Below are 15,848 nucleotides of genomic sequence, written 5' to 3'. Positions count from 1 at the left end.
AAGCTGTCTTTTTCTCCGGCCTGGGATGATCTGGGCCAAACACTCCTGGCAAGTCAGCAAGGACGGGGAGAGGCGGCACAAGCCAGAGACACCTGCTGCGGTCTGCGAAGGAGGAAAACACACACAGGGAGGCCGACGTGAAGCAGCAAGTCCTGGGAAGGAGATGTGGGGCAGAGGGGTGGGGGGAGAGAAAAAATAATCCGGCGTCCTTCCAAAGGCAGTTGTGACATTTTACAGGGTAAACTGAGTAGCCTGATGTGACTTAGCGGAAAGAATACCACGCCTTTTTACATTTTTTTAAAGAAGTCATTGAAAATCACCTAGAAGGCCTTTCCTGTTTTGCTTACCGTGCTTCTGAGGAGATGGGAGAGGGGTGCAACCTGGGACCCAGCGTGAGGTCCGGAAACGTCGACAGGGCTGCCCTGGGTGTGTGCGGGAGGGACTGCCTGGACTGCGGAGCGTGGGAACAGCACTGCTCAGAGGAAAGGACTACAAGCTATCACTGTTAATGAACTAATTTGTATATCTAAATGCTTAGAACAGTGCCCGGCCCATCATACACGCCCTGGGTTCACTACTGCGGCTGTTACTACCATGACGGCTGACTACTGTTAAGTTTTCGGAGGCAGAACTCACGTGGTGGGTCTTTACTCAGAAACCGTACCTCAAAATTGATGCGAAAAGCTCCTCTTCCTCTTCCAGCTTAGGAAGCATAAAACGGAATAACCTGGGGGAACCTAATTCTCCAGAAATACCCTCTGTCCTGTTGGGAAAACGTCCTGCTTTTCCGGTGGGTGTGGCCAGGGCGCAGGGACGCTTTCCTTCCAGAACCCTGGGAGGAGCCTCTGCTCTCAGGAACGATGTGAAGTAGCCACAGGTTGTATGTGCGGAGACGGGTGTTGTAAGGGAACTGTGTGTGCTTGTGTGAGATGGAGGACCCACAGGCTTCAGGTTTTTCAGGGAAGCATCTGGTGATCAGAGACCGACAAAGGCACCCCAGTTCCCAGGGAGGGGACTGTCCCAGGTCCTCTTTCTCAAGACCCGCTCCTTTCCACTGGCCAGCCCGCCCCGGCCTCCCCTCCAGAGAGCCGTATTTTGAAATTACTTCCAATGGATCTGAATTCAACCTTACCCCATAGATGTTAGCCTCATCCTCGCAAATGGCTTAGAAGCTCTTCAGAGCCCCTTGTCCCATTTTGTTCCTGGGAGTGTATCCTCCCAGGCCCTCAGCGTGGAAAGTTATCTAGGGACTGGCGTTCGGGTCCTGGTGGCCCAGGAGCGGGTTCTCCTGACCGGATGACTGGCTGCTGTGGGTTGCCCGCCGAGCAGAGGTTTTTCCCAGTGTGAACTCTCCTGGACCAGCTCCAGTTCTTGCTGGCGTGTTAGCCTTCGACTTTCTTCATGTTGACAAATGGTTCCCAGCTGCACAAGCCATGGCCTCGCGTCTCCTCGGCCAGTGCCAGGGAAAACTCTTCTTTCAAGAACAAGCAGGAACAAGTTGGTGTTGGCCAAGCCACCCCAGGCAATTCCAGAAGTCTTGTCCTTTGTCTATGACCCTCCGCTCTCTGCCACACGTGGTCCCTGCGCTGCCCACCCCCCAACCCCCAGATCCCACCTAGACCTGGCTCCCCGATTAAAACAGGTCTAGGCATCCGCCCTTTGTCCCTCGTGGTTGAGGCTGCTAATTACTACAGATCTGATAAACAAAGCTGGTTTTACTGGGAATCCCTCCTGGTGACATATTTGCATTTTATTTTTATTTTACTTTTTTAAAAAATTGTATTTATTTATTTGAGAGATAGAGAGCACACACAAGTGGGGAAGGAGCAGAGGGAGAGGGACAAGCTGACTCCAAGCTGAATGCAGAGCCCAGCTTGGGGCTAGAACTCACAACCCTGAAGTCATGACCTAAGCCAAAATCAAGAGGAGTCTTAAGGGGCTGAGCTACCTAGGCACCCCACATATTTGCTTTTTTTTTTTAAGATTTTTTTGTGTATTTGAGACACAGTGAGAGAGGGAACACAAGCAGGGGAAGTGGGAGAGGGAGAAGCAGGCTTCCCACTGAGTGGGGAGCCAGATGTGGGGCTCGATGTGGGGCTCAATCCCAGGACCCTGGGACCATGACCTGAGCAGAAGGCAGAGGCTTAACGACTGAGCCACCCAGGCGCCCCACATTTGCATTTTATAAGGAGATAATTTCTTAACTGCTCTGCAAAAGGTTAGGCAAAGGAGGTCCTTACAGGATAGGCCCTGTGGGAGGCAGGGCTTGGCTGTAGAAAGGACTCTAGGTCAGGGGAATCCTGGGTTCAAATCCTAACTCACTCCTCACTAGCTGTGTGACCAGGCAGCTTGTACAAACCCCAGTTTCTGTCAGATTGCACAGCGCCTGGCACACTGATAGCACCCAGGGCCCCTCCATGAGTGTCTCTTCAAAGTCCCTTCCTGGTGTCCCTGCATGGCTCTGTTGGTTAAGCATCTGCCTTCAGTTCAGGTTATGATCCCAGGGTCCTGGGATTGAGCCCTGAGCCCCACATCAGGCTCCCTGCTCAGTAGGACTTCTGCTTCTCCCTCATCCTCTCCCTCCCCCTTGCTCGTGCACTCTCTCTCTCTCTCAAGTAAATAAATATAATCTTAAAAAAAAATAAAGTCTCTTCCTCCCAGAGGAATTCCCTCACCATCCATGGGTAGCAGGGAGGCCAACTCTACTCCGTCATCTGTCTGTTGTTGTAGAATTAAGAACATAATTGTTTTTGTATCCTGTTCAGTTGTAAATTGCTCTCAGCTTGGGATTTTTAGAAACATTTATTGTGCAATATAGCTGACTTGCAGAAAAGTGCATGAAACACACATGTACAATTTAGCAAATCGTGATAAAGGGGTCGCCCACGTCACCACTACCCTGGTCAAAGACGAGAAGTACTGCTTTAAAGTGGAACATTTATGACACAGTGATTCTCAGCTGGGGGTCACTTTGCCCCCCGGTGGACGTTTTAACCTTTTTTGGTTGTGGGGGCGCCTGGCTGGCACAGTTGGTAGAGCGTGCAATTCTTGATCTTGGTGTCGTGAGTTCAAGCCCCACGTTGGGTGTGAAGCCTACTTAAAACAATGGTTAACCTTCTTGGTTGTGACGTCAACGAAGCCACTACTGGCATCTCTAGTCGGGACCGGGGATGCCAGCTGCTAAACACAGCCCCCACAGCAAAGATTCTCCTGCCCCCGAAGTCTGCGGAGCCTGGATTGGGGAAGCCTGATGCAACACAATCTGATGAACCGTTGTGCAGAACACCTGGTTTCTGGAAACACAACGCTTCTGTAGGAGGTGAAAGACGTAGTGAAAGACGTAGTGAAAGACGTAGGTGCTCCAGAAAGCTGTTAGTGTCGATACTTATACCTAACGTGTCATCAGTGATCCCATCCCACTCAACTAACTGTTCTCTGGGGGATTTAAAAACAAAACAAAAAACAAACAAACAAAAAAAAATGCCAGCCAGAATTTCGATGAAGTATCTGAAGTTAATAGCCCCTGCTAAGAGCATCCCTCAGTTTGTAGTTTCTCACTGTGGCCAAATGCTTTTCATCTCCCCTGTCGATTGGCAGCGATCTTGGGAATCAAATATTAGACACGTTAGGAGAAGCCAGATGTGTTCCATCCTACTACTAATTAACTAGGGAATAAATTAAATACTCGTCCTGCCCTTGGCTTTTGTTTTGTTTTTGCTTTTTTAATTTATTTATTTGACAGAGAGAGAGACAACACAGGCAGGCAGAGAGGCAGGCAGAGGGGGAGGGGAAGCGGCTCCCCGCCGAGCAGAGAGCCCGATGCGGGGCTCGATTCCAGGACCCTGAGATCATGACTTGAGCCGAAGGCAACCGCCCAACCAGCTGAGCCACCCAGGTGCCCCAGTCCTGCCCTTTGTAACCGGCTTCTCTCTACTGCAGGATTTGGTCGTTCGCATTGTCTTTATTCTCGGCAATCTGACGGCGAAAAACAACCAGGCTCGCGAACAGTTTTCCAAAGAGAAGGGGAGCATCCCGACCCTGCTGGCATTGTTCCATGCGTTCTACAAACTGGACCTGTGTGCGGAGAAGCGGACGGCCGGAGCCGAGCAGCCCCAGTCGCCCAGGCCGCGGGCCCAGGCGGAGGACGTGCTCATCAAGCTCACCCGGGTGCTCGCCAACTTAGCCATCCACCCTGGCATCGGCCCTGCCCTGGCCGCCAACCCGCACGCCGTGGGCCTGCTGCTCACCACGCTGGGTAAGGCCCGCGCCGCCGGCCGCTGCCTGCAGGGTACGCAGTCAGGTGCCCCCCCCCCCCGGGGGGCGTGGCGACGGTTTCAGCGGTGAGATGGGCTCGGTTGAAAGAGCCTTCTCAGCGGCAAGTGGAAAAATACCTCTTCCGCTCCGAACTGCTTCCAAAGTAACCCAGGTTTAATATATATATATGTGTGTGTGTATATATGTATATGTATACATATATACACATATGTATATATGTATGTGTATGTATATATGTATTAAGTATGTTTTAAATATATATATCTAAAATTTAAATTCCACATTAAAAATACATAAAAAGTATATTTTTCCCATACATATGTATATCTGAAAAGAAAAGAAAAAAAGTTACTAAAATCCACTTAAGTGTACACCTTGAAAAGGGTTTATTTTATGGTATGTGAATTTTGTCACTATTAAAAAAGGAAGTTACCAATCAGATTGCCAAAAATTGGCCAAACTAAGCGCAGTTTAAAATCCTTCATTTTCCCTGGGTTACTCCACGGGATGAGAGTGTATCTTTTTCTTAGATTTTTACAGTACCTGTAATTATGGCCCCCAGTCACTCTGGTCCCATTTCCCCCTATTATTCGCCACCGCACTCGTCCATAACAAACTACCACAGACTGGGTGGTAGTTTCTTGTGATTCTGGAGCCTGGAAGCCCAAGGTGGAGGGACCCGCCTGCGGGCTCTGGGATGAGAGCTGGGTAGACAGCTGACTTCTCACCAGGTCATCACGTGTGGTTCCTCAGAGCGTGGCCCCCGGGAGAGAGTGGATGATCTCTCTCTCTTTCTCTTCTTCTAAGACCTCAAATCTGGTCCATCAGATAAGGACTCCACCATTACGACCTCATCTCACTTTACCTCCTGAAACCCCTGTCCCCAGTTGCAATGGCATTGGAGGTTAGGGCTTCCACGTATGAATTCAGGGGAGGGGACACAATGCAGTCAATAATATTCTGCTCCTGCCCCTCCCCCGAATTCATGTCCTTTTCACACGCAAGACACATTTATTCCATTTCAATAACTTCGAAAGTTTTAATTCATTCCGGCATCAACTCTCAAATCTAAGGATCAACATCTCATTTAAATATCATCTAAATCAGATATTGTGAGGCTCAAGATACGGTAGATCCTGAGGAAGAATTCCTCTCCTGTGAACCTGTGAAACCGGACATGTTACATGCTTCCGAAATACAGGATTGGGCAGGCCTAGGATAGACATTCCCATTCCAAAGGGAGAAACAGGGGAAAAGGAAAAGATTGTAGTCCCCAGGCAAGTCTGCAAGCTAGCCAGGTGAATGCCACCGTAGTTTAAGACTTGAAAGCCATCCTCTTTGTTTCAGTGCTCTGCCTTCCAGACCCGCTGGGGTGGGGGTCCAACTTTCACATCTGTCAGTTGGGGTGCCGGGGCTCTGCAAGCTGGTCTCGTTCTCAAGGCTTCAGGGTGAGGTTGTCTGGCCTGTTGAACCCGAGGCAGGGGCCCTGGTTGTGATCTCTCACCTTTGGGGTCATTCCCACTCTTCTAGGAGAATAATGCCCACTCACAGCCCAATAGCTCCCTCGTCCTGTCCTGTCCCGTGCAAGGATAGCCTTCCTGTCTCAGAGCCATTCCGTTCCAACTGGCAGTGTTGCTGCCCACAGAACCCCAGAAGCTCTGTATTGATTGATATTCCAAACGCACACTTGGTTCCCTCTAGCGCATGCTTTTACACTTTTTGCCGTAGGGATAGACTGAAAATCTTCCAGATCTTCAGGTTCTACTTCTTTTTGCTTAACAATTCTTTCTTCATCTCTCTCTCCTCACATTTTACTGTAATGTCAGGAGAAGCCAAGCCGCTCCTCAAACACTTTTGCTTTGAGATCTCAGCTCAATATCCAGTATTGTTGCTTGCAAGTTCTACCTTTCACAGAACACTAGAATGAAAACATAGTTCAGCCAGTTTTTCGCCACCTTACAGCAACCATCACCTTTCCCGAAGTTTCCAGGAACCTGTTCCTCTTTTCCTCAGAATGACCTTTTATGTCCATATGTCTACCAACATTCTGTTCATGATTACTGATGTGTTCTCTAAGATGGAAGCTCTCTCTCTCCCGCTCTCCTCTTTTCCTTCTGAGCCCTCACCCGAATTGCCTCTAACATCTCTCATTTCTAGCATGCACCTCAGTCTCCTCCAGCCTCCCGTTATCCCCCAGCTCCAAAGCCGCTGCCACGCTTTTAGGTACTTGGTACAGCAGCAGCCCACTTCGTGGTACCAACCCTCATCCCAGTCTGCTACGGCGGCCGTAACAAAAGAGCATAGACTGGGTGACTTCAACAACAGATTTATTTCCTCACACTCTGGAGGCCGGAAGTCTGACATCGGGTGGGCATCATGGCTGGGTTCTGGTGCAGTCTGTCTTCCTGGCTTGAGGATGGCTGCCTTCTGTCTGTGGCCTCACACAGCCTCTGCTGGCATGTGCCCTCGGAGAGCATGTGCTCTCTCTCTCTCTCTCTTCCTCTTCCTTTTTTATTTTATTTTTTAAAAGATTTTATTTATTTATTTGACAGAGATCACAAGTAGGCAGAGAGTCAGGCAGAGAGAGAGGAAGGGAAGCAGGCTCCCTGCTGAGCAGAGAGCCCGATGTGGGGCTCCATCCCAGGACCCTGAGATCATGATGTGAGCCAAAGGCAGAGGCTTTAACCCACTGAGCCACCCAGGGACCCCTTTATTTTTATTTTTATTTTATTTATTTATTTGTCAGAGAGCACATGCGGTGGTTGGGGGGAGCGGCAGGCAGAGGGAGAAGCAAGCTCCCTGCTGAGCAGGGAGCCCAATGCTGGGCTTGATCCCAGGACCCTGAGATCATGATCTGAGCTGAAGGCAGATGCTTAAGCGACTGAGCCATACAGATATCCCCCTTCCTCCTCTTATAAAAGCCACTAGGCTTATTGGATAAGGATTCCACCCTTATGACCTCATTTAATCTTCATTAATCTTCATTTAATCTTGTATTTCCAAATACAGTTTCATCAGGGCTTCACCGTATGAACTGGGAGGACATAATTCAGTCCATAGCCTCCTTCTACTTTTTGGGCCTTGTCGTTTCCCGCAGTCACACCTGCCCGCCCGTGTGCAGAGAAATTAACTACCACACAGAGGGATCAACTTAGCTACTACTTACCAGGCTCTGACGGATTTTTTCACTGCAGAAGAAACATTAATACCTGATGAAAATGATGTTTTGGGGTAACCTTTGGACTTGGCCCCCTGCTCTTCATTAAGATCCATTATTGAGTGCTTAGTGCCTAATGAGTCCTATGCTAAAGGAGGTTTATCTTAGTCTGCTCAGGCTCCCATGTAACAGACCACCACAGACAGGGTGGCTTAAACCACAGACATCTGTTTTCTCACATCACAGTTCTGGACGCTGGAAGCCCAAGGTCAAGGTGCCAGCAGGGTTGGCATCTGGCAAGAATGCTCTTTCTGGCTTGTGGATGCTCATTTCTTCCTCTTCTAATGGCAGCAGCCCTATTGGACAAAGGCCCCATTCTGATGACTCATTTAACCCTTCATCACCTCCTTGCGGGCCCTCGCCCCAGAGTCAACCACCTTGGGGGTGACTTCACACTGGGGTTCCTCCATACGAACTTGGAGAGGAATACCAACCTTCAGTGCATAGCAAGGCTTAAAAACACATAGTGTCTGCTCTCCAGGAGCTCTGGGTCTACAGTGGAGATATGGCAGGCGTGCAGACAGGAAGCCGATGACAAGCACCGGCCTCCAGGCCGACACGGGCTATGTCAAGGACTTGAAGCCCCAGCACTTGTCTCTAGATGCCAGTCTCTTCGCAGAAGTCTTTGAAAATTAAAACAAAACAAAACAAAACAGTTTCTAATAAGGACTAGCTCTTTCAGCAAGCTCCCAGTTTTAGAGATTTGCTGCCTTAGTGGCTAGCTCCAAATTCTAGACTTTTTTACATCCATGAGCCAGCTACACAGAGCTGTCTCAAGCCCTCTGGCGCAAATGCTGGCCCCAGGCAGCCCTGCTGGGCACTCAGGAAGAGAGGCAATGGAAAGAACACACATGGTTGAGTCAGGCATACCCGGATTCGGATGTGGGTTCTGTGAAGTCAGGCAAGGTATGTAACACCTCTCAGCCTCAGTGGTCTCATATGTAAAAAATGGGTATATTAGGAGGTTGATATGGACTGAATTGCACCCACCACTCCCCAACTCCAATATTGAAGCCCTAATCCTCAGTGTGATGGTATTTGGAGATGGAACCTTTGGGAGATAATCAGGTGTAGACAAGGTCATGAATCCAGGGTGCTTGTGGTGGGATTAGCATCCTTCTAAGAAGAGACGCCAGAGAGCTTGCTCTGGCTTTCTCTCTACCACGTGAGGATATGGCAAGAAGGTGGCCATCTGCAAGCCAGGAAGGGCTCTCACCGGAACCCAACCACTTTGGCAACCACACTGGCGTCCTTCCAAACTCCAGGACTCTGAGAAAAGAAATTTCGGTTAATTAAGCCTCACATCTGTGGTATTTTGTTATGGTGGCTGAGCTGAGACAGATGCACCTTTGGAGTATGACTTATTATGGGCTCAAATGCTTATAAGTGCATTATTAATCATTTACTTTTGCGGCGCTAAGTGGGCATAGAGCCCTTGGTGCTGTTGTGACGGGCTACCTTGTAGCAAGTCCCTACCCTCTTGTCCTAGATGCCAGACCCTATACAGAAGGCGGTAACACAGAAGAAGTGCCTTTTCTTTTCCTGGACGAGCTAATGAATTCTCCCAAGGCAAGAGAAAAAAACCAGATTCTGGAACACTGCCCAAGGTCTAGTGCCACCAGTCTGGGGGTGGAGGGAAAAAGGACTCCTCAATGGCATTTCTACCTCTGCTGGGAGATGAGTGTGGAGGCTGAGCGGAAGGCAGGGATGGAATGACCAAGGGTCTCCTGTGCGGAGTAAGGGTTCAGTCCTTCACTTGTTGCTGCATTCAGCGACTATTTATTGAGCACTCCTGTGTGCCAGAGTCTGCTCTCGCTGCCGGGCATACAACAATGAAGAAAACAGACAAATCCCTGGTCTCACATAGCTTCCATCTTAGGATTAGAAGACAAACATTAAACACATAACAGGTCAGATGATTATGCGTGCAATGGAACAGATAAAAGGAGGGTAAGGGAAAAAGTGGAATGGATGCCATTTTATAGAGGGAGGTTAAGGACACTGTGTTCAATAAGACGGCATCTAAACAACAACCTGAAGGATATGGGGAGTGAACCAAGTAGGCACTGGAAACAGAGTATATTCTAGACAGAAGGAATAGCAGTGCATAGGTTCAGGCAGAATCTTGCTGATAGGCTTAAAAAAAAGCTAGGGGGACACCTGGGTGGCTCAGTGGGTTAAAGCCTCTGCCTTCAGCTCACGTCTTGATCCCAGGGTCCTGGGATCAAGCCCTGCATCCGGCTCTCAGCAGGGAGTCTGCTTCCTCCTCTCTCTCTGCCTGCCTCTCTGCCTACTAGTGATCTATATCAAATAAATAAATAAAATCTTTTTTTTTTAAAAAAAGGGGGGGTGGGCAAGAAGACCAGTGTGGTGAGGGTTGGAATAGCAAATGAGGTGTCCGATGTCAGAACTGGGGCTGCCTGGGGCGCCTGGGTGGCTCAGTCTTTTAAGCATCCAACTCTTGATTTCAGCTCAGGTCATGATCTTGGGATCATGAGATCAAGCCCCACATTGGGCTCCGCGCTGGGCGTAGAGCCTGCTCCAGATCCTTTCTCTTCCTCTCCCTCTGTGCTGTGCCTCCCACAAAAAAAGGAAATGGGGCTGCCCACGTAGGGCCTGAGGCTCAGGTAGGGCAAGCGATGTTAGCTGACTGTTAAAGGATCGTGATAAGGATAGACTCAGGCAGGAAGGTGGGAGAGGAGAAGCCAGGTAAGAGGTGAGGGATGGGCTAGGTGGTAGCAGAGGAGGCGAGAAGCGATCAGATTCTGTGTGTTTGGAGGGCAGCACGGTTAGGAGTTACGAACAGATTATGCCCTAAGGGTCATTCTGCTGAGAGGTGGAGGTGTGAGGAACAGACTCGCAGGGTAGAGCCCCCAGGAAAGCTCAGAACAGCGCAGGTCAGTGGGTGCAAGATGCAGATCGGTGGGGTGAGACACAGCTCAGCTTGTCCATGTGATGGCACATTCACTTGACTATAACCACAGAGCCTAGGTCAGCCTAATTTTTCCAGACCCCCTGACTGGAGGGATTGAGCTTAGAGTGTTCTAGAACCTGGTCAGGAGGGGTCCCCTGTGTTTGGTGCATTTCCCTGCAAGAAGAGTCCTGGGAAGTAAAGCCCCTGCACAGATCCCGTCTGGGACAACAACTTGACCCTGGCATGCTGCTGGGGCAGCTAGGAGGTCATGTTTCTGCCCCTACAGTGAATCTTCCAGACCCTTTTCCTAACTTTCTTCCAGAATACAAGTCAATTGAGGATTGTGAGGAGCTGGTGATCAATACTACGGCCACAATCAACAACTTATCTTACTACCAAGTGAAGAATTCCGTAATTCAGGACAAAAAGCTATATATTGCTGAATGTAAGGTTCAGAATTGGGTTTGGGCAGATGCATGGTTATTTAAGATTTTGACTTTTTTAATGAAACACAGAACTGGTGTCCTTCCTATTTCTGATTTCGTGTACAAATATCAAAGAACGCGATTTGTTTCTAAGAATTCAAAATATGGGGAAATGTTAGGGTCTTGGTTCTTGCTAAAGTCCCTTACAGTTTGTATTTTATTGTCACTTGAAAACTTTGAGTTATCGGTATTTAGTATGATGCTGATGGCTAATAGCCTTTAAATGAAAAGTTAAATTCGGTGATTTATGTCTCTGGTTCCCAACCCCAGTGCTTATAAAGCTTCTTGTGAGTAATAACATGGATGGAGTCCTAGAGGCTGTGCGTGTGTTTGGAAACCTCTCCCAGGACCATGACATCTGCGATTTCATTGTGCAGAAAAATGGTGAGTTAATGACACTTCAGGTTCATAAACATGTTCTTCTTGCCAATGAACAGCTAAGCAGTGTTCGAGCTTGGGTCATGATGATGTGATACTTATTTCTGCTCTGGAACAAGTAGTGCTTTACATTCTGTTCCATCCGTGCTTAAGGCCTTTTAGCTCAGTGTGCCAAGATAGATCTGGGCGGTGTTCTCCCTGTTCCTCTCTCCCTTGTGAGTGCTCTGAGATGGTGTGTGGACGTGTGTGTGTTTAAGGGAAACAGGTCATCCATAGACATCATTATTGTCCCTGAGAATGGACTCAAGAGACATTCTCCTTCATGTACTAGAACTTCCCTAACAGTACGGCTTGTAATTGCAAAAAAAAAATGGAAAGAACTTAAATGTAAATACATTATGGTATTCACACAACAAAAAGTTCTATATCGGGGTACCTAAGTAGCTCAGTCAGTTAAGCATCCAAATCTTGATCTCAGCTCAGGTCTTGATCTCAGGGATGTGAGTTCAAGCCCTGTGTTGAGCTCCACACTGGGCAGGGGAGTCTACTTAAAAAAAAAGAAAAAAGAAAAAGAAAGTACTACATCAATTAAAATAAATGAACTAATGGTTCACTCAACCTGAATTAGCCTCAAACATGTAATATGGGAAGGAAAAAGCTGGTGATAAGAGGATATATAAAGAATAATACCATTAGGGGCACCTGGGTGACTCCGTGTGTTAAAGCCTCTGCCTTTGGCTTGGGTCATGATCCCGGGGTCCTGGGATAGAGCCCAGAGTCGGGCTCTCTGCTCAGCGGGGAGCCTGCTTCCTCCTCTCCCTCTGCCTGCTTCTCTGCCTAGTTGTGATCTCTGTCTGTCAAATAAATAAATAAAATCTTTAAAAAAAAGTTATAAAAAAAAGAATACCACTAAATATGTTTTAGAACATACATAACAATCATGAGTATTATTTATGTAACGTATTTAGTAATGGTATAAGGTACAAACGGCACCTGAAAATAATAAGACAGAAGTCACCTTTGAAGGGGAAGGGATACCCAAAGATATCAATGGGATCTATAACGTTTTGTTTCTTAAACTGAGTGGCAGGTATCCAAGATAACCATCCTCTGTATGTCTCAAATATTTCATGTATGAATAATCACTAAAAATTCCCAATTATCCATGATAGCAAATTTAGATACCACAGATATTAGGGGGGAGAAAAAGCAGCAGCAGTAAATTGTCACCCATCATCTCACTCCCCCAGAGAGTGTAAACTGTTAATGTTTTGATGTACATTATTTAGACTTTTTTTTTTTTAAAGATCATTTATTTATTTGAGATAGAGCAAGAAAGAGAGAGAGAGGTAAGAGCTCGCATGTGCACGAGTTCGGGGAGGGGCAGAGGGATAGAGAGAAGCAGAACTCCCCACTGAGCAGGGAGGCCTAAGAGGGGCTTGATTCCTGGACACCCCCTGCCCCCCAATCATGACCTGAGCTGAAGGCAGACGCTTTACCAGCTGAGCCACCCAGGCGCCCCCATTCTTTAGACTCTTAAACACACGCATAGCTGTGTGTTGATCACATCCCTGACAATCCCTGGGACCAAAGTCAGAGCAGGATGGCCACCTGTCAGGTGTGGGGGCAAACAGGAGGCAGCAGAACACACACTTTATCCAACCTTGCCCAACCCTTTGCCCAACCCCGTCGGGGGCTGTTAAGACAACAGGACGAGGAGTTCCATTTCCTGGAAGTAAAGGAAAGTGGTTCCCGAAGTTAGGGGGCCTGTCTTGATCTGAGCAGCCCCGCCCTGGCAGTCCTGCTTTGTTACAGGCCGGTTTCCAGGCGCTGAGCAAATTTTCTCTTACAAACCCTGGAAGACTTTAGAGAGGATCTCAGTGGGAGCCTCCGCTCCAACCCCTGAGGTTGTGTATTTCAAGAAAATTGCTGATGAAGGTTCAAAAGGGCCCTTGAGAAGAATCAGATGTTAGAGATGAATGTCACCGGTGTGGTTGGACCCAAGATTTTTTTTTTTTTTTTTCCTTTTCTACCAGAAGGGACAGTATCACTGCCCTGGAGAGGAAGCTGCTGTCTAGGTCAGAGACAGAACTACTTGGGCACCGAGGACTTGGGGGTTGGGGAGCAAGTTCTAGATGCAGTGAATGTTGGTGAACCTGCAGCAGGGCATGGCCAGAAAGCTTTAGGAAGAATGGATTAAATCACCTAGCAGAGTTTCCAGTTTTGTGAGCCACTCCCCATCTTCCCCTTTTCCCCTTTCCAAAATAAGGCACAGCTGGGAACCCTAAGCTTTATTGTTCTGCATTTGTTCTCTGCCCTCCCAGTACACAAGTTCATGATTGCCCTGCTGGATGCCAAGCATCAGGATATTTGCTTTTCTGCCTGTGGTGTTCTCCTAAATCTCACTGTGGATAAAGAAAAGCGTGTCATCCTAAAGGAAGGAGGTGGCATTAAAAAGTAAGTTTCGGAGTGCCTGGGTGGCTCAGTGGTTTAAGCCTCTGCCTTCGGCTCGGGTCATGATCTCAGGGTCCTGGGATCGAGCCCCGCATCAGGCTCTCTGCTCAGTGGGGAGCCTGTTTCTCCCTCTCTCTCTGCCTGCCTCTCTGCCTACTTGTGACCTCTCTGTCAAATACATAAATAAAATATTAAAAAAAAAAAAAGTAAGTTTCAAGGCATGGAGTCCTGACTCTCTCACAGTTTCCCCAGGGAGCTTGGGCCCCTCTTGTCCTTCTCCTGGCGTGAACATACTTCAACATTTGGAACCACCAAGCTACTGTTAAAGAGGGAATTTAGGTTCCCCTGGACCCTTAAAATAATTCAGAAGTCAGTTGTTGCTACTTTGTAGCTACTTACTTAAAGTTGTAGATGTGGAATTTTTAAAACTAATCACTGAATTACATATAATACATATTAAATAATACAGAAGGAGAATCGTCATTATGCTAAAAATATAAAAGAGATTCTGACCTAATGACTTCTCAGTTTGACTTTTCTTAAACTCAGGTTGGTGAATTGTTTAAGACAGTTTGGTCCTACCGATTGGCAGCTGGCCTGCTTGGTTTGCAAAACTTTATGGAACTTCAGTGAAAATATCACCAATGCTTCATCGTGTTTTGGAGATGAGGACACCAACACGCTCTTAGTCCTGCTGCCATCATTTTTAGGTAAGACTGTGAGTCTGTGAGTTTTATCAGAGTAAGAATTTTTTTTTCTGTGACCTGCATGAATAAAGATTGGTATGTGTTTGAGTAGCTGTGTAAATTTGGAGATACCTGGAAGAGGCTGAGTGTTATTTACAGTGGGGACACAAGGACTTTTAACTCCTTGGACACTGTCATGATTTCTGCAGCATGTTCCCTTTTTTCTTTTTTTTTTTGTTTTTTTGCATTTTTCGTAGACTGCCTAAATCCAAGATTTCAGCCTAAAGTATTGCTGTTGCTTAAAAATATATAGATGTTGTAATTGAGAAAATAAGGCTAAAAGCTACTCTGAATTGTCATGATTTTAATGTACCTATACATTTTATTTATTTTTAAACATTTATTTATTTTGAGAGAGAGTGTGTGAGAGAGTGAGCACTGGGGGTCAGAGGGACAGAGGGAGAGAGAATCTTAAGCAGCCTCCCTATGGAACAGGGAGCCCTCACACAGGGCTTGATCTCAAGACCCTGAGATCATGACCTGAGCTGAAACCAAGAGTCTGAAGCTTAACCGACTGAACCACCCAGGCGCCTCGGGGATCCATACATTTTAATTAGCAACTATATTAATTATAATGTGGAGGAGCGTCTGTGAAAGTATTTTGACATTGCAGTGGGGTTCAGACCACTGAAAGGCAGGAAATCCCTGATATAAACTAAACGAAAGAGGATAGTTTCTTAAATTAAATTTTAAAAAAAAAAGGGTTCTTTAGGAGAACCTAAAGAACCTTTTTTTTTCCATCCTGGGTTAAGTCTAAAAACAATGATTTGAGTAAGTAAATGAGCATTTTCAATAATCCTTTCCCCCAAATGGAGGCAATGTGCCTACCACTGCCCAGCCACTGTGTGGGATCAGCAAGGCCACGTGGAAAGGCTCAGTGTGACTTATCAGTCATGGATTCAAATTCTCGTGCTCTCTTACAGTGTGATTTGACAAGAGAATTTCAGGACCTGTCTTTTCAACTCCAGGATGGGGACATGGTCATCCCTGTCACACTCCAGCCAGTAGCAAGCGTCAATTAGGTCTCCGTGCACATCATGAAAAGACCAGACAACCACAGCTGGACAATTCTGAGTTTAAAACCTTGCTTTGGGCCCTTCTAAGTTGTTGGTGTTGGGCTTAACCTCCCTACCTGTATCTTTTCTCATCTCTAAGCTAGAGACAATTGATGGACACTTTGCAGAGTTATTAGAATGGTAAAAGGAGACGTGTGCAGAGAAGCCTGGTATAGTCCGGACTCGGTTTATAAATTCCAAGTGTTGTAACAAAGTTATTAAACAGGAACTCAGAACCAGAAGTTACCTGAAAGACTGGGGACGGCTGAGCTGATGTGAAATTTGCTTTTTTGCGGTAAAAATAATCTTGCATGTGTAGGAGTA

At 47.2% G+C, this 15,848-nt stretch overlaps 1 protein-coding gene across 1 annotated transcript in view; it reads left to right on the top strand.

The window, feature by feature from the left end:
- The window catches only part of ARMC2 (armadillo repeat containing 2), a 110,862-nt gene that overhangs the window by 89,383 nt on the left and 5,631 nt on the right, over positions 1-15,848 (top strand). Inside the window, exons 13-17 of the mRNA XM_046004179.1 lie at positions 3,940-4,255; positions 10,729-10,851; positions 11,162-11,275; positions 13,594-13,726; positions 14,273-14,433. Coding sequence (XP_045860135.1) covers positions 3,940-4,255; positions 10,729-10,851; positions 11,162-11,275; positions 13,594-13,726; positions 14,273-14,433 — 847 coding nt within the window. The remainder of the gene's footprint in view (positions 1-3,939; positions 4,256-10,728; positions 10,852-11,161; positions 11,276-13,593; positions 13,727-14,272; positions 14,434-15,848) is intronic.

The sequence above is a fragment of the Meles meles genome, chromosome 5 (assembly GCF_922984935.1).
Source record: "Meles meles chromosome 5, mMelMel3.1 paternal haplotype, whole genome shotgun sequence".
NCBI classification, from domain to species: Eukaryota; Metazoa; Chordata; class Mammalia; order Carnivora; family Mustelidae; genus Meles; species Meles meles.
The sequence above is the reverse complement of the archived record's forward strand: the minus strand, read 5'-3'. Positions and strand labels throughout refer to the sequence as shown.